General features: G+C 37.5%; 1 protein-coding gene across 2 annotated transcripts in view; it reads right to left on the bottom strand.

The window, feature by feature from the left end:
- The window catches only part of LOC117406708 (tumor necrosis factor receptor superfamily member EDAR-like), a 46,359-nt gene that overhangs the window by 3,993 nt on the left and 23,135 nt on the right, over window positions 1–19,231 (bottom strand). The window contains exons 3-11 of one of the 2 annotated variants that reach the window (XM_034010979.3): window positions 18,972–19,094; window positions 16,488–16,669; window positions 13,095–13,180; window positions 8,808–8,894; window positions 8,142–8,270; window positions 7,714–7,788; window positions 6,391–6,436; window positions 2,461–2,623; window positions 381–441 (exon numbers count right to left, since the gene is read on the bottom strand). In XM_034010979.3, the coding sequence (XP_033866870.1) occupies window positions 381–441; window positions 2,461–2,623; window positions 6,391–6,436; window positions 7,714–7,788; window positions 8,142–8,270; window positions 8,808–8,894; window positions 13,095–13,180; window positions 16,488–16,669; window positions 18,972–19,094 (952 nt within the window). The remainder of the gene's footprint in view (window positions 1–380; window positions 442–2,460; window positions 2,624–6,390; window positions 6,437–7,713; window positions 7,789–8,141; window positions 8,271–8,807; window positions 8,895–13,094; window positions 13,181–16,487; window positions 16,670–18,971; window positions 19,095–19,231) is intronic. The other variant, XM_034010980.3, reaches the window with a different exon arrangement.

Here is a 19,231-nt window from a genome sequence, read left to right as displayed (position 1 = left end):
TGCACAGCTTTTCCTAAACAGGTCCAATAATTAATTTGGATATGATGTGTTCCAGACACACTTTGGATGACAGATTTATATGTCGTAGATCATGGCATTTAATTTAGAAAACCAAAACTGCTTGTTTAGAGAATATTGCAGTGGTCTCTTTAGACTGAGGCACCATTTAAGCACAGAACCCTGAAACAATAAATAATCTACACTGCACATCTCCTTCACATGTATTTGTTTTATAACTAAAATAATGGTCTGTGAGTATTTGCTACTATTATCTCAGTGGGTCTACTCAATTGATCCAAATACTGGCACCGTTTAAATCCCTATGAATCACCCTCCCTGGCATTTTACAGTGTTTGTTCAGGAAATTATTTTGTGCCCACCTTCAGCAACACTGCATGCTTTAGTGTAGAGATCCAGGATCTTTTTCCTTCGACTCTGAATCTACAAAAAAAAAAAAAAGAAAAAAAAAAAAAAGAAAAAATGTGTTGGTTTTATTTCATTTCATTCCATTTATTTATTTAAATATAATCTCATATATCCAGGTGCTGTAGCCTATTGGTATTAGTAGTCACTTGGGCATTTTATTTTCATTTTTTCAGTCTTTAAATCCTATTTTTAGAGCATAGAAAAATCGTTGTCTATTTAACAAAACTAGAACCAAACTTTCAATGTTTTCCTTTCAAAAAGTTAGTAAATGCTTTGAAGATATGTCCCAGAGATTCATACAGACACTGCAAAATTGTGTAGTGAATTACATACAAGAAAAAGAAATAAGAAAATTGCTTATCAGTTGTGTGAATGTTGCCTTTTTTGTGTCTGTTCTGATGATCACCGGTGTCTTGTTTTGGCAAAGCAGTGGGTGAGACCAGGTCTGAAAAATCACCCAGTCAACAATTCTGAAAACAAATGTTCTTTGCTTATTCTTTGTTGTCTGTTGATCAGGTTGTGTGGTTGAAATGGTAAGAATATGAGAAATTGACATGAGGACCAGTGGGTGCCCTTGCCAGCCCATTTGGGATTCAGAATGTGCACCTCTGATGGTGTGTGGGTTTAATTAAATAAATAGAGCCGCAGTATGACATACAGTATTTACTTGTTCTAAGGTGTAATCTGATCACATTTCCCTGAGGGCCAGTTTATATCTGTATCCATTATGGCATTACCAAACAGTTACACAAATGTTTCTCTTTTTGCTAATGCATGGATATGCTGGGGGGACAACTGTTTGATTTATTGGGAAACAACGCGGGTCATAAACTGTCCCTGTATGTTTTGACTGAATCTAAACCCAACTGGTGTGATACAGTCTACCCCACTTAAGTGTATATCGTTTAAGTGTATAACCCGTAGGGGTGTGCTATTACTCGTTACTTGTACTCAGAATTGCTTTTAATAAGTATTTATTGACAGGTATTCAATAAATCAATTCATTAAGGGGCTGTTTTCAAAACAAGAAAATCTGTGCCTCGCTTATGTTTACAACTGAGTACCAATCAATGGCACTCGATAATGATTTCTGTAGGCTAAAATTACATGTAGATATGTGAAGAGAATGAATGAATTGTTTTCAAAATGAATACTGTAAATTGTCTGCAATGTACATACACCATTTAAGTAACAATTATTTCCATTTAATTCTTGAAAGTAATAGGGGTATTGTGAATATGCGTAACTGTGCCTTGTTTACCTTGTGTTTTCTTATTCAAGTAAAATAATTAATTGTCTGACTGAATTAAGTGAAGGCTAAAAGAAACAGTAAATACTTAGGACTGTAGCATAATGCATTTTGTTACCTGTACAGTAAGATTTTATAAGAAGAATTGGGATCACCAAACCGCTTAAGTGTTTAAGTGTATGAATATTTGGGAAAAATAGGTTATGCACTGAACTTGTTTCTATTGTTTACCTGTTGTTACCATGGAAACCTCTTTTCAACACATACACAATTAGACAAGCAAGCTAGGGCCAGACCCACTTCAGGCTGTAGGGCTGAGTTCTGTTACCACTCGCTTTGGGGCCTCAAGACAGCTTTGTAGTTTTGCGGCATCCAGGCTATATCTTTCTTAATGATGAGGCTTATTGCTTTAATAACAGGGGACAGTCAGCAAATTATAGTATTAAATAATAAGGTTACTTTTGTTGCCAGGAAAGCAGATGCCAATTGAACTTGGCAGGTGGAGGCACCAAGTCGAAGGGCAGCTTTAATTCAGGGACTACATAGAGGGTGCTGGAGCACATGCTTGTGAGGGCTATTACAGTAACTGCTTGAACGCGTTTTCTCTTCTCTTCATTGCATCGTCAGGACAACAATAAAACAGCAGAATGCAGCCAACGGGACACGCAGCACCTCTTGGTTGATGGCATCTATTAAATCAGTTAAGGATGTGCTGCCACAGTTCAAAGTGACATATTGACTTTACACACACTCTGTACTTTAACCATTGCTGTTCTGAACCTTACCCCAGTGGACTTATTGTTTGTGGATGAGGACTTATCACGGGTTAAATGAACTAGTGACAACAGGCATAAATCTGTAGCCCCTTGCTTCTCTAGGGCAGCCTCCTCGTCACTGTCGATACTTCTGCTGAGAAGCTGCTCGTTTTCTGACGAGGCATCATTTTCACTGAAAGAAAAGGAAGAAATGTTAGCTCAGTGTGACAGAATGTGCCATTATTTCTATATTCTCCAAAATGTCTAAGCTTGACTCGTGTGGCATGTATTGTAGCCCTCCAAGAAACCTACAGTCAAGAACGGCTTCCTGACCTAAAGGTGCCTTTATTGTCCTAGCAAAGTTTGATCAATGATGTCATTCACTGAATGGGTGTCATTCAGTACATTTTTATGTTAATGGTAAAAAATATGTATTGTTATTAGTGGACGTTAGTTCAACAGAAGTTAGTTCAAAGAAAGTATTCAATTTGCAAATAACAGTACATTGGCAGCAGGGTGTCAAGTACAATGCTTATGGGCACCACTCAATTTCAAATGAGAGAAAATAAATTAATAGCCCCTCACTTAAAGTTTATTATTCCACACCACGAATTAGAATGCACTCAGAAATCGTTTCCACATCACAATTCCTTGTTATTTTATCCCTGCTCTGTTCCTCAGGAAAACCGTCCTACAGATTACAATCAGCTCAGGTTACTTCCTTCGTCAATGTTTTCAATGATAGTGCCTTTGTTGACACACACTGTGAAGGAGGTGTACAAAGTGTCATTGTCTCCCAGCAAACTGGCTCTTCCCCAAGTAGCTTGGCAGCAGGCTCTATGAATTACCAATCTCTTTGGCATGCGAAACGGAGTGACAGTGTATACCTGAACAGCATGGCCTTAGTGGTAAAAGAATGATTCACTGTCACTTCACTGCAGCTTTTTATCCAAGTTTGAACTGTGTAGTGTTGTTTTGTGTGTGTGTTTCACCACACATGCGGAAATGAATACATTAACATGAATTAACACAGGAAATCAACCGCAACTCTCTCTCAAGGTATAGAACCATCGCAACTTTTTGCAAAATGAAGACGCATCATTTGGGCTTGACGATGCACAGCCCCAGCACCTCTTCAGCTATGAAAGTTAAAAATGTCATGAAATGTTTTGATCTCAAATGCGTTTTCTTACAATTCTCAACACAGTTTTATACATTCTGCATGTTCTTGCGTGTGCTAAACAGAGACAGTCCACTGCCAGGGACATTTAATTACTTTACCATTTATGTACCATAAAGATGACACTGGCTGCGAAAGAAGGACTGCGACTCTATTGTCATTTTTTATACACAAATGAAATAAGCGTACTTGATTTGAAAAACGTCTTGAACGATACAAGCAAATTCCTACACTGCTTGGTTTGATTGAATGAGTAGTACACAACAAGCTTCAATATGAAAGCTGAACATTCATTTCAATAAACAAGTTTTTAATGAAAACAAATATTGTAGCCTACTTCACTAAAGTGAAAACTGGCTTATGTTATTTTTAAATACCACTGCTTCCGATTACACTATTGCTTAATAAGAGGAACAACATTTTATTTAGGGTTAGTGTTGATCTTAAATGCGTTAGTGCCTGCCTGTACCCCTACCCCCACGCAGGAACATTTCCCTGCTAACTTCCCCTATTCAAAAAAAATATAAAAACAATAATAACGGTCTGGTTCTCTCTTTCCTTTTTTCAATGAATAGAATTTAATTAATAGAGAATAAAAACAAACCAAGCTAACAACTAGCTAGCCTAAACAGAAAAATATTTATTTATTTTTATTTATTTATTTATTTATTTCTTAGCTGACGCCCTTATCCAGGGCGACTTACAATTGTTACAATATATCACATTATTTTTACATACAATTACCCATTTATACAGTTGGTTTTTACTGGAGCAATCTAGGTAAAGTACCTTGCTCAAGGGTACAGCAGCAGTGTCCCCACTGGGGATTGAACCCACGACCCAGAGCCCTAACCAGATATTACTACAGCGTGGACCATAGGTCAAACCAATGTTTGTGTTTTTTTTTCTTCTTTTTTTTTATCAATGTCGGTCTTCTGGAGTCATCTGAATGCTTTCCCACTTTTAATTTCATTTTAAACCATTTAAATGCCAAACCATAACAAAACATAATAGTGCATATACATAGAGCAAAAAAAAGTGGACGGGCAAAATACATAGATAGTCTTTCCCACCGAATGTTATGCGTTGTCTGTATATTCTGCCTGCACGATATTTCCTTTTTTTCTGTTGCTCTGCTAGCATTTGCAAATATAGTTGTCTGAAATCCATGTTCACTCTTTAACTAGAAACAGAGATTGTCCTGAAATACTTCCTGCGAAATAATTAAGAGGAGTGTAACCAGTCTTCAGTGATTTCCATGCAACATAGTGATTTGCGAGCAAATTAACTTTTCAATTTAGCTCGTGGTGGCGAACTTGCAGGATTATTCATGACACCTCCTCCAAATCGAGGGAAAAGCACTTGCGAGAGAACAACTCGCAAACCCATTTTTTCCAACACAGCATCTATTTTGAATCTCACTCAAAAGCGCAACTTGTTTTGCAAAAAGGACTTGTGGAAAAAAATCTCTACAACTCCTCCTGCGACACACGCAAGGCATTTGAATATCTGGCCCCAAGTCTCCAGGGTACATTTGTATACAGCTACCTCATCACTACAAAGCCACTTCATTTTCCAGCTGGAATCCTAACATGAACTTGTTTTTTCCACCTGGTGCCCATTAAAGGGAGGTGGTAAGGCACTAATAAAAGTTCTCCCCACAAGACTAATACCTCTTGAAACCCAAATGCTATAACTTGTTCTGTGGTAACTTTAATTATCTGTAGATCTAAAGCAAAATTGCAGGAGATAAAATCACCAATGTGAGGCTCCAATTCAAGTTTCAACATACTTGACGTGTAGCACTTGCAGTATTTATAATTTTTTTGTGCCCTACAGAAAAAAGGTTTGAATCACGGGGGAATTTGTGTTTTGGCTTGTTTCTAGAACAACAACATTTCTTTACCCTGGTAAATAGTTTTTAGCCTATGTGTGTCAGTGTTGCAAAGCAGATTTATTTTAAATCAAGCGATGTGATAAAGAAAATCTTACAACAAGCATCTAGCCAGCTTAGCACAGTTTATATTGTGTCAATTGGCAAATTGGATCAAAACAAAACAACGTGCCAGCCACTGTATTTGACAAAAGTGTCACTTTTTTCTGAAACAAGAACATTAACTTAAGAATACTCAAGAGAACTTGAACACAAAAAAAAAATGAAATATTGTCTAACATCGTTTCACATTCAAAGTGTTACTGTGGGTTACTGGGCAGCAGTGTGGCGTAGTGGTTAGGGCTCTGGACTCTTGACCGGAGGGTTGTGGGTTCAATCCCTGGTATGGGACACTGCTGCTGTACCCTTGAGCAAGGTACTTTACCTAAATTGCTCCAGTAAAAACCCAACTGTATAAATGGGTAATTGTATGTAAAAATAATGTGATATCTTGTAACAATTGTAAGTCGCCCTGGATAAGGGCGTCTGCTAAGAAATAAATAATAATAATAATAAATAATACTGTGTTAATTGTTAATGGCATAATTGACACGTAGTGCCACTTGGTGTTTGAATATTGTAAGTGTGCTATTATTATTAAAGAACATTAAGGTTCTCTTTATGGTTTGGTCACTCCCTCATTTTCACACAAAGGTCAGTTGAACAGAATTGAATTATTGGTGCTGTATCCCTATATCGTCTGATACATTATAAGCAGTTGTATTTGTTGCTGGGGACTAGAAATAAGTAGAGGCATAACAAACTACCTTGTATGGTTTATAAATGAAAAGCCCAACAATGAATTGAAAACTGAGAAGAGTAAATGAAGGAGCAGCATTTGACCCACCTTTTGACAGTCTTTGGAGGATTTGGTTTAAGTTTGTCAACATTCTCTGTAAAAAAAACAAACAAACAAAAAAAACCCATCACAAACTCAGTTTTGCAGGTATGTCAGTTGGTTATTTTTGGGATACGATTTTCTAAATGTGATAATGTGTCTTTTGCTGCCTGATTATATAAACCTATATACACACGAGTTTATTAACAAAGTTATGTGCATCATCACCTCTTCACACAAAAAGCATAATTGTATTTATTCATGCAGTGGCTGTGTTGAGATCAGTTATAGATCAACTGAACATATCTGAAGCTATCCTAACTATTTCAGCACTAAGATAATCTTACTATGATTAATGAAATGCAGTGTCCTATATGAAAAAAAGTTATTTAAAAATAATGCTACGGTGAGTGGAGTTATTCATTTTTCTCAGACTGCACTAGCAGTTCAACACTTTAATGAGTGGAATTATTTTTCTTAGATCTATATACAGTGTTGAAAGATTTAAACACTTAAGCTTGTTTCTCAGTTTTGTAAAACTAACATGGAATTGTTTCCTTTCAAATACAAGGAGTTAATTACAAGGAGTGGAGTAAATGCTTATTTTCCGTAATAGACATACAGCAACGATTGGTTGTCAGTAGTAATATTATACAGGCTTAACTTATTGGTAGAACATGATTATTCTAAAGAGATTAAACCCTACATAATAACCCTACATTCTCCCTGTCTTTTCCTGTGTTTCTGTACTGATCCATTCTTATGACCTATTGCTTGGAATCGCTGCTGTTATATCAGACAATATCATCTGTTTGCCTTTTCCCATGAAAAAAAAAATGGGAAAAAAAACATATTGCAGTGCCTGTGGCAGTCATCTCTCAGAAAAAATGACCACACATATATTAGCCTGATCTGAAGACCTGCCAAATTTTCAATAATATTACCACTTGGTTTTGGCCTGCGTTGAATGTTTATCTTTTAGCAATCTAGCTTTGAGTGAAACCACATGTGGAAAACGGTCACCGTTTTTTAGCACGGTTTCATAGCATAGAGACCGAACCAGTAGCTGTTGTAGTATACTGTAATGAAGGCAAATAAACAGATCATACATGAATACATACAGTATATATCACCACCCACCACGTTTGACAGGTTGTGTTCTTTTAAAATGTATATTCTCACTGAACGGGGATATACATTTTAAAAGAACCCGGGTGCTGTATTTCAAGTCGATTCCTGATGTAGGTGGACTAATAGCAGTAACTAAAAGGGTTTAAAGACTATCTGAGGTTCCATCAACAATGAAGGTTATCAAACCCGTTCCATTCTTACCTTGAGCTTCCTTCTTCTCTTCCTGCTTGCTGGTCTGTGCTTCAACAGTCTTGACTGAGTGGCTAGAGCAACATGCTGGAGAGCAGATTAATAAATATATGAACTATTGTATGCTCAGGGATGAGGTTAGTTTTGTCACGAGTCAGAAAATAAACACACCCTAGACACCTTGGAAATTAGTTAACTTTTTAACCATATTAAAAAACCTTTTCTTACACATTTTTATTTTGTTTTCATTTTAAAACATTCCGATTAGTGTCTCACAAAGAAACACAACTAGGGTTAACCACAATGCTGCTTTCAAGCTTTACAGACAGTGCCATTATATTGTTTCTCAGAATGGACTGGAGGGAGCTGGAAGTTTAACTTGTTTCCAACCTTATCCAGTTAAATGTTTGCTCAGAATGTCAGTTATTGAAGAAGCTTACCTTGAGAATTGGGTTTTGTCTTCAGTATGTAGAACATGATGATTAACACAATGGCGATAGCCATAATGAAGATTGTTGACATTGCTATTATAAGAGCTGTAGCCAAGTGTCCTTGTCCAGTCAGGTCTGCTGAATGGACAAGATGCATTGTTAACATTGCCTTAGTAGGCTGAACTCAAATATTTCTTGTGTAAAACACATAGATAAAAGTGCAAAAGGTCCATTCTGTGAACATGATTTGGCATGCAAACATTATGCAAAATTAAAAGTTGCTGAAACTGCCCAACATTAACAAGGTACTGATTATGCTCAGTTTGACAAGCCCGTAATACTGTTAATGGAGGGTACAGTACCTGCAGAGAGTCACATGGACAAAACTGTAAAAAATACTCATCAAGTGGTATTTGGAGCTCAGAAGCAAATGTCTTAGCCCTCAAATTCTTTTGCACTTTGAAGTTACAGTTAACGGTAAGATTCATTTAAATATTACAGTCCATTGTAAATAAGTTTTAAACAGGGGTTATTAATCCCATTATTCCTTGGTTCACTGGAGGACGCACATGCCAAGTCACCCCTGTGTACACAGCAGCTGCTGGATTTACATTAGTCTGTAGGAGGAGCCACTGACCTAAAGGTTAGTGGTGTAATACCATGGGTCTCCCTTACCTTTATGGGCATGTGGGAATGAAGTGGTGGTACGAGAGGAGAAGGATCTGCTAGAACTACCAGAATCGCTGAGCATGGTGCCCATACCTGCCAAGCCAAAGAGACAATGAACAGCCTGGTGGAGGAAACTGTGAACTGTGGACTGCACAAAGGGCTAGAGCTGAAGGACAGGGTTTAGAACAACCACATGGGTTGCCTTGATACTGACATGTTTGGCAGTGAATCCAACACTGTCTTTGTATGAAAGGCGCTTTGTAAGTCTTTTTTATCCCTAAAGATAATCTTCAAATGCAATCATTTTATGGTCTATCTAAATATCAATCTCACTGGAAGACATTGTAAGGCAGATCTTTGTAAATTATAGAATTACCTATTCAAAATATAGCACAAGTAGGTTGTAGGTCTTTTTTTCATTTGGTAAAAGAAAACTCAACTGAGATAGTTCTTGGGTAACACATTGGAACAGTAAAGAGCGAGAAGGACAAAAAGATATTTCAGTACTATACATCACTGATGTAGAAAACAGTACTTAAGTCTATCGTGATTTCTTAGAGACCACCAAGCAAGATGTCAATGAAGAGACAACTGCACCCTGTACACTAGGAACAGGACCATTGGAACTGATTACGAAAGACCCTCCCTCCAAAACATGAGATGTACAACAAAACATGAGATGTACATGGAACAAACAGAAGATACAGTTCTGCAGAACAATTATCGCAAGCTGCAACAAGTTAATAATCCTCTGTACTTCTAATTAATAGACACAAACTACGCAATGTGTGTGTCTACTTCACAGATTAACTGGCAAGCACTAGCTCGCCCATGCCTCAAACAAGTAATTCCCTGCTTAACCGCTTAGTTTTTTTTTCTGTTTGGCAATTTCTTAAGTTGAGTTAAAACATTTAATTAAAAATATTTCCTACAAATGTGATGTATCTGTGGCAGTAATTACATTGCTATAGTGTTAAATGAGTTTTTCATTTTTACTTCATTAAGTCATGTAGATAATGACAAGACGATGAAGCGTTGGGCAAATTAAAAGGCCTGGTATTTCTGCTTGCATTTTTAAACTTGCTGGAATACCAATTGAAAACAGAGACCCATTTTCATTTCTTAATGCCAGCACCAATAATGCGGGAAATGCACTGGTTTTAGGTTACAGAAAAGGCAGTGTAAAATAGTTTATTTTTTATTTTTTAAATTGCAAGGTCTGTGTCATTGAGGTTTACAGTACCTCTGAAAATTGCGTCCAAAATGATTCTTTAAGTTCACTTCTTCTACCTTACATCTTTTATTAATCCAGTAAATACAATACAGCTCTAAACAGACATTGCCAACTCCTAGCTCATAATAAAAATGAGACACTTGTGTGCGATGCCAGTTTTGTTTGGTCTCTGTCTTTAATTAATTTTTTATGCACACTGGTTTGCATTTGCAGTTATTTCATTTACAATGTCTTCCCACCCCCCCCCACCCCCCTCCAAGTCTAAAAACAGTTGTCATTATCCACTTAAAATTACTGATAAGTGACACTTAAAAGGCAGGATCCCATCTGGTTTCAGTTTCAAACCCCTGCTACTAAAGTGGAAGCTTTCATAAATCTATCTTATTCTGTAGTCAATAAAGAACTAACCCTCAGCTAAATAACAGAAATAGTTTCTTCTGAAAAAGTGTTTTAATGAAAATAAATGGTACAGCGGTAATTTAAATGTGGGGCAGTCTAGCTGCTGATGTGATTGAAGTCGGTCCAGTGGTTAAAGAAAGGGGCTTGTAACCAGAAGGTCTCCGGTTCAAATCCCACCTCAGCCACTGACTCATTGTGTGACCCTGAGCAAGTCACTTAACCTCCTTGTGCTCCGTCTTTCGGGTGAGACGTAGTTGTAAGTGACTCTGCAGCTGATGCATAGTTCACACACCCTAGTCTCTGTAAGTCGTCTTGGATAAAGGCGTCTGCTAAATAAACAAATAATAATAATAACAGAAACAGGCAGGCCTCTGGAAAGTATTCTTAGAAGGGGAAACATACTTGGAGATGCAATTCTGGATTTAAACAGTGGTAACCAATGGCAACATATTATCCCGAATGTGATTTTTCTTAATTTAGAATTGTTTTCTAAATATTTAACCATTCAAAAATACAGATAGATGTCAGCTGTAGTGTGTATGCAGAAGGGTGTGCAGTGTATAGTGTAAGGTTTACTTATTCAATATTGATATCTATGTAAGTCTTCCATACATGTTGTCTTGTATACATTACATTTGTAGTGCATCATAAAGATGTGACAGCAAAGATTCCAGGGATCCTAGTTTTCCACAAAAAAAGAACAAAATTCTCAGATAAAAAAAAAAAAAATCTGCGTTATTCCGCAATTAAAATAAAAGGCTAAAATGTAGTCTGTCCCCCCCCAAGTCACTTTATACTATTGAATAACACTTAACACAGGAAGTCATTATTGGTACACTTTTAAAGTCTGAAGAAGTCACACACTCACCCGTGCCATCAATTAATAATAAAAAACAAAAAATAGTATTCATATTAATTTATCTCCGAGTTACTGTAGTCTTTGTCATCTGGATGGCTATTGCCAAACTCATTGCCCTGATCATTTTCGGCATCTTTAACAGCTTGTTTAGTAGCAACAACACACGTCTGGATAACTGAAGAAAACTGCAAGCCACTTATCATCAAGAATGCGCCTGGTTCAACCTTGACCTCTATACACCAGAAGCAGTTTTATTAAACAAGTATGTTTACGTAAATTTAAAGCAAAATTGCCTGTGTTGATGATTATATATGATAAGTACAGTGCTTACCCGTTATAACGCGCCCCGTTATAGTGCGGAATTGGTTATAACACGGTAGAGTCGTTGTCCCATTTGCTCCATAATGCTATTACAGTAGCCCTTTAATACTTGTTAAAAGGCAGAACACAAACAGCATGGCCTTGTAACTATGGCTCCCCACTATAGAGTTATAAAGGGTGAGGACTGTATATTGATTTGGTTATCAAACAAACAAAAAAAGCCTTGCGGGTTTTTTGCCTCGCCCCAAGTGTAAAACAAAAAATTCTCCAACAGCATAGAAAATCTGTGTTTTTCTGCGTTATTCCGCAGCAAACAGATTCCTAGGATCACTGAAGATTACCAATATGTTTAATTTTGGAACATGTTTAATCGTAAAAAAGATTGTACAAATCTCTATATACAGTAAAATACACTTATATTTATCAAAGCATTTTACACATATTTACACATGTTAATTCATAGTCTCCTCAGTATAATGCAAACTGCACAGAATCCACAGTGCTATATGATGAGAGAGTACAGTAGTCTTCGGCTAAGAGAACACCCCTTGGGAAGCAAGTGAAGTGTTCTCTTAGGCAAAGTGTTCTCTAAGACAGAGTTGACCACCAGGCACAATATGAATCAATCAATAAATAAATATGTATTAAAATAACTGTCAAAATAAATGAACACAGCACCCCTACTCATGTTAAAAAACGCAGCAGTGGCAGCTCTAGATTAATTATGAATACACGTACAGGCGCATTATTCAAGACATGCACAACATTATTTCACAGGATGGTGAAGCAACTCACCAGAACAGGTCAACAAGTCACTTTTGAAAAGACTGAATAAACCATTTTAATTTAAGTTTGATGATGTTGAGTTATCAAGTTACAAAACAGTACTGTATCAGTTGTGAACGAATCGCAATCAGTGCCAAGAAGATGTTCTTTTAAGCAAAGTTCCTGTTCCTTTAGGCGGAGCATTTACAATGGGAAAAATCAGTTTCACCACAAGAGTGTTCTCTTAGGCGAAGTGTTCTCTCAGGAGGTGTTCCTATACACAGAGACTACTGCATTGGTAGAAAACATGCTTGCCATTTTTACAGTTAATAGAATTCTTTACATCAGTCATATGCATTTTGATAGCACAAAACTGCAGTGGTTACGACACTAAGATGTTGAAAATGTGTGGTCTCAGTACTCAAGTCCAAACACATTACATATCAGGGCTCCCCTCTTCTGGCATTCAGGGGTAAAACGCACAAAAGTTTACCACAATACATTTGCACAGTAATTTGTAGCTTTTCAGTGCTTTTTTCATAGTTATACAATGTATTTACCACAGTTTACCATGATTTACCATGTTTTTAAATATGCTTTACCATACTACTTTGGGATTTACAATGCATACCTATGCCTTACCTTACACTTTTCTACGCTTTTACAATGGTAAATGTCTATAATGGAGCATTCACTGTCAGAAGCTTGCACTTACATTCTTTGATGTTTGAGGGTGCCATCAAACAGGAATGGCACACCATCCCATAGATGTTCCTGTGTCTGTTCTCAAGGATATAGTAACTGCAAGAAGAGAAACAAGATCAAATGTAATTGGAGCATTAGGCTAAATCACAGAACCACTGCCTAATCAAAGAGCCTAATTATTATTATTTGTTTATTTAGCAGACGCCTTTATCCAAGGCGACTTACAGAGACTAGGGTGTGTGAACTATGCATCAGCTGCAGAGTCACTTACAATTACATCTCACCCGAAAGACGGAGCACAAAGAGGTTAAGGGACTTACTCAGGGTCACACAATGAGTCAGTGGATGAGATAGGATTTGAACCGGGAACCTACTGGTTACAAGCCCTGTTCTTTAACCACTGGACCACACAATCACACCATTATCTTAATACCCATATGCTTCTGTTGCCCTTGTAGGCAACCAATCCTTTAATAGAAACAACTAAGCAAGCACCAGGTACTCATTAAACTTTCAGATGTCTGATAACTATGTAGTATTGATTAAAAAGGTATTACAATGAAAACCCTAGATGCATTAAGATTGATTGTGAATTGTAAGGATGGTTGTAAAAACATTATAAACATCTTAATCTTATGAAAGACCTGCTATTTGGGGTAATTTTTTCTCGTCTACAAGAACCTCTTAAGTATTTTTGTTCTCCTGGTGGTTTCTGTGGTGGTACAGTGGATGGTAAAGGGCCCCTGTTTTGCGTAATAGACAGGAAAACAAGATCAGGGCTCGTAGCCAGAGCCATTTGGCTATTGCAAAAAGTTGCCAAGCTCTGGTGCCAAACATATGAAACACTCCTAACACTTCATGGGCTGTTAACCAAACAAACACTACTTTACCCTGGCCTTGGGTCACATGTCGATACCCAAACAGCCTGCTAGCGTGGGCACAGACAAAAGGCCTTGGTTTACTAATGGTGAACTCTACAATTTATCAGTTTTTTAAACAACAGTAAAATAACTTCTTAAAAATAATATTCCCTCATTTTAGCATTTGCATGACGTGGTTTCTGTTTGAATTAAGGTCACAATATTTATGCATATATTTTTTTGCCTGAATTGTGTGTGATGTTGACACTTTTTTTTAGTATGTTAATAGTTACAGTTGTCAGTTTGGGTGGGCAAATAAAAGCAGGAACAGTTTATTATTTTCAGAGACAAGGGTACTTGGTTTCAACTCCCCTCTAGCCCACTCATATCTTGAAAAAGCATTGTTGGATTCTTACTATTAAGATACAATGTGCTTAAATTTCCAGGCCCTACATCTGTTTAATTTCCTGCTTGGATTAAAAAGATAATTCTGGGGGTCCTCGAGTGGCTCATCCAGTTAAAGAGCTGCTACTGGGAGCGCAGGATGAGTCATACAGTTTGGACGGTTCGCGTCCGGGCTGTGCAGAGAGGCCTAACTTTGCTGGGGACTCCGAAGGGGGCGTCACATTGACTCTGACGCTCCCAGGGTGGGGAATGGGAAACCGGCAGGTATTCCTTCTCCTCATCGTGCAACAGCGAACCCTACTGACCAGACACTGAGCACATTCAGAGTGGATATAAAGCAGGGCTGATCTATGATCTCTGGGATCGGTAGTCTGCCCACCTCTGCTCTGGATTGCTTGGCGTAAAAGCGATTCTGGCTTTAGACTTAACAAACCCTCAGAACATCTGTGCTGTGTGAGAAGTCACTGCGTTGAGGAGAAAAAACATACCTGGACATTCCAAATTGGGGGAAAAATAAATAAAAATACTAATTAGTCACTATAAATTAAAAAAAAGGATTATTCTTGTTGCAATTCTTAGAATTCTAAAAGTGGACAATATTATGCTCCAGAAAGCAACCTAATTGTTGGGAGTTTTAAATTACAGTGTACAGCTCCTCTGATATTCATTCCACAGGGAACAATATGCATTTACCCTTCTGTGGTAGACCATCGTCACATATTTCAGTTTGGGGATTTAGAGAAGCCCATAATGAATGGAGAATAAGTTATTGCCAAGCCGCAAAGGCAAGTGAAAAGCCAAAGATACATGTAGTGCTATAATGACAAACAGAGCGTGGGCCGGGTTAGATTTCGGTTATGTCATTTTTAAGGTGCTGCACTTGAGAAGAAAGCAGCAAACATCAAAGCTATTTCTTTAACCAACAGCCAGTATATGATGCTGCATAGCCAAACCGCTGTCCAATTTAGGGGTGCGTCTGACGAAGGCTGAATATCTGAAATGACAAACTTGGTCCATGTTGCTGCTTTTAAATGTTGTAATACATATTGAAATGAGTTAGGTAACTATGTTGAGGGCATCATTTGTTTAGCTTCTGGGTTGGTAAACTCCTAGCACAAGCAACAATCATATAAAGAAAGTCTGATCTGCAGGAACTGATTTTTTATTCCGAGGGTCTAGGGATAAACAATGAGAACCATTATTAGCATGGCTCAAAAGTACCCCAGAACCAAGCAGGCTGATCCATGGTAGTGTCTTTTTTTGGAATTTTAGCACCAAAGAAATGACATTTTAATGTTAGTTTACCAAAAAAAATGCTTTCTATCATTTGAGCAGTACCTCAAAAAGTACAAAATTGGCCAAACATGCCTCAGTCTCAACTCTTGTTTCGACCATATCTGTAAAAGGTGTCTTGTGTTACCGTGTGATTGTTGTTAGTGGAAACAGTGGCAAGATTGTGAGTTATTGCTACTTTCTCAAACAATCTTTTCACAGTAAGTGATGCAGCACAGCAATGGATCTTCTAGCATGGAGGTCTTCAGCTCAGGGTTGTTAGACAGGAAAGCTAAGTCCATCTGCTCTCTAACTGGCTGTCAAATGCTGCAGCCAAGACGTTGACAAATGGCACAGTCCAATGAGGGGCTACGCAGTAAATTAGCCAGTTACAGTATTAATGTTTTAAAGGCTAACTTTGTTTATGGAGCTTAATGGCTGAAATTGTACATTAACTGACATTAGTTTAGAAGATGCAAAGTACATTTAACCTGCAGAATCTGAAAAAGTATACAGTACCATGAAAAACTTTGCTGATTTGCTTGTGATTTTATTTCTTCGTTATTACATGCAGCCCATTCAGACAAACTAAAACTTGTTTAAGAATGTGCATACTTATTGTTCATGCAGAATTTAAATACCTATGTGTTTTCACAAATTGCATGGGTATCCTTATGTTTTTTTTTTCCTTTTGTTATTTGACTAATTGCACCTATTCATGTTTATTTGGTCTTTTATATAGTTTTTGCTGAATGCTTTTATATAGATTTTTGGTCATCTGAAAAATAATTTTTGAATTCGTCTACGTCTGTTTTTATTAGCTTGAAAAATACACTAAGTAAGAGGGAGCAAGGTGCTACCCGTACCCTGGTAGACAAGGCCCGCATTCTGCATCGCTCTCTGCCGTGCCAGGGGTGAGGACAGTCGCCCGGAAGAACCCATCACAGTCCTTGTGTCTCCTGCAGATCTGGTAGCCACCCTTCGAGAACTTGCCTGGTGGGCAAGGCATGCAGTCATAGCCTTCATCTTTAGTACCATAGCCACAACTCTGGAGGAAAACAGCTGAGGGTTAGCATTAGTGTTTACTGCAGATTTACTGGGTCCTGTTTTTTACAATACCGTTTCCATTGCATGCAATGTATAATATTTTAATCATAACACTTGTCCACACAAATCCTTTGCTTCATTATTTTGTTCATTGTTTTTAATCACAGTTGCAGTAAGGGAATACCATAATACAGAACAGACTTCTCATACAGCTGACCCCCAAATGCCCACGATTCCCGACAGCGAGGAAGAGAAAATGTGCACACATAGGAAAACAATAATGATAAAATAAAACTGAGACCAATAAAAGAAAAACACGCCTGGAAAACAAAACATTTCCAGCGTGGCGTAGTTAGTTTCAAAACTTGGCAATGTTGAGTAGATCAATTAAATATATCAATATTTTTTACATTTCTTGTTAAATGTCAAGCTGTTATTACTATACATATCTTTAATCTCACCTTGAAATGTTTCACAAGTAATCGCCGCTCTGACCTCTCGCTAGCTTGCATCACACTGCCCGCAATCTGCTTTTCTGCATTTATTACTTGTTTCATTAACTACAACTTGAGATTCTAAAAAAATATTTTGAGACAATAAATGGACATGACCCCAAAGAGGTACTCCTGGAAAAGGCTTTTTAAGTATCGGTTGCTGTTTTGACCTGACAACACGCCACTCCCAGATCTCATTACATTTCGTGGTTACAGTAAACAATTTCCTGGATAAAATTATAAAAGTGATGAAAGGACAGGTATAAAAATCATTAATCACGTCTATCTTCAAGCACACCTTTTCTTTCATCATTTTAACATATTGAAGCATTTGATGTTGGGATCAAGTTTGGTGACATCAATTTATATTTAATACCACATTGTAGTAAATGAAAGTCAAACTCAATGAAAGTTAAACTCAACACTCTGGTGAAAGCCATCCTGATACCACACAACAGATTCACTTTCAGTGCAGCAGGTATTAGGACTCCACAAGGAGTCATATGTGCATGAATCTCGGAGAGGTCGGGGGCTAATGCTTGCTGCACTGGAGGAGAATGTATAGTGTAGCGGTAGGGTCAATTGGCCAAAGTGAAAATAACGTCTAAGAAACTATAGCAAAATGATGAAGGACTTGGAAACAGTTGTTATGTTCAGAAACTTTAATCTACCCTTAATCTTAATGCACGCCTTGTCAGTTTGTTTTGGGTGTTTTTTTTTCCTGAAACCTCCACAGGAACTGCTGAAAATACTAATTAAGATAATTCTGTTGATAATGATTAACCCAATCCAATTAAAATGTTCTTCTTCACATTTACAAGGTGTCCTAGATAACATATGGGTTTCATATGTTTACTAGCTATAAAGACTTAAGGGGCTAATTAACATTAGATCCTTCAGCAGTAAGTGTTATAAAAAGCATAATCACTGCAGAGAAAATTATAAGATGCAGAAAGCTGTGTTGCTATAATTAGTCACATTTTTTCATTGAGTTACTATTATTGCCTTTAGAAAATAAAGTTTGACAAATCCAATTGGGATACAGTAATATTATTAGTGCATTGCAGTGAAGAAACCCTAGCACGACAAAGCACTGGATTTGTACTACTGTACCTGCCCTTGTGCTATCATTTCCCTAAGTACAGAACCACTGCTTTGCCATTGTAGTGTCGCTGTGCTGCCACAAAAGATCACTTGGTCAGGGCGGTGAATGAATGTTCATTTAAATAAGCTTTATATGTGTCATGAATAGATGTTAATGGCATTGGAATGCAATGATGTGTTAGTTCATACATGCACATACATTACTTATTATAATCGGTTGTCCTATAAATGCCACTGAAAGGTACATTCTTTTTACAGTAACAAATTGCTGAACTGAGCCAGGTGGAATATTTCTTGGCATTGTCTCTACAGTTTCTTGGAGCTGTGGAGAGACAGGAAACCACAGTTTAAATGAAATAAATAAAATAAACAATCTATTCAGTAAATCTATTTTCCAATTTCTTCTACGTCTGGTAAAGTTGGCCACTGTGGAATAACTGCTGTGGAAAATCAATCACTGTAGAGCAAAACAATACATCTATAAAAGTCTATAAGTCTCATCTTATATATATAATAAACGTGCATCTGTTGGTATTGTCTTCATTCATGTTAAAGTAATAAATAAATGACAATAAGTTTAATTCCAGCACGGAATGCAGAATGACTGTATTCAGGGTTCATGTAACAGTAATAGCTTAGACATCAATGTCTTGTCATTCACAATTGAGGAGTTGCCATCCCTGCAATGAATAACAGCATGCTCACCATGTACGGTTCTTCCCCAGCCTGGCACTGGGGGCACACTTGGCAGCCCCCGGTGGTTTGGTTGTAGTACTCGTTCTCACCACAGCTGGAATACTCGGCTCTCACAGCTGGAATGATGGACACCTAGAGAAGAGATGCTGACAGATAAGAGACTGAAAAAAAACACTTGCAAGCTTTAAAATGTTTTGCCAGAAACATAGAGATAAGCGCGGGCAGATTTGTTCTTATATCTTTACGCACTATGTACTACGCAAGCCTCC

This window comes from Acipenser ruthenus, chromosome 8 (assembly GCF_902713425.1).
Source record: "Acipenser ruthenus chromosome 8, fAciRut3.2 maternal haplotype, whole genome shotgun sequence".
In the NCBI taxonomy this organism is placed as follows: Eukaryota; Metazoa; Chordata; class Actinopteri; order Acipenseriformes; family Acipenseridae; genus Acipenser; species Acipenser ruthenus.
The sequence above is the reverse complement of the archived record's forward strand: the minus strand, read 5'-3'. Positions and strand labels throughout refer to the sequence as shown.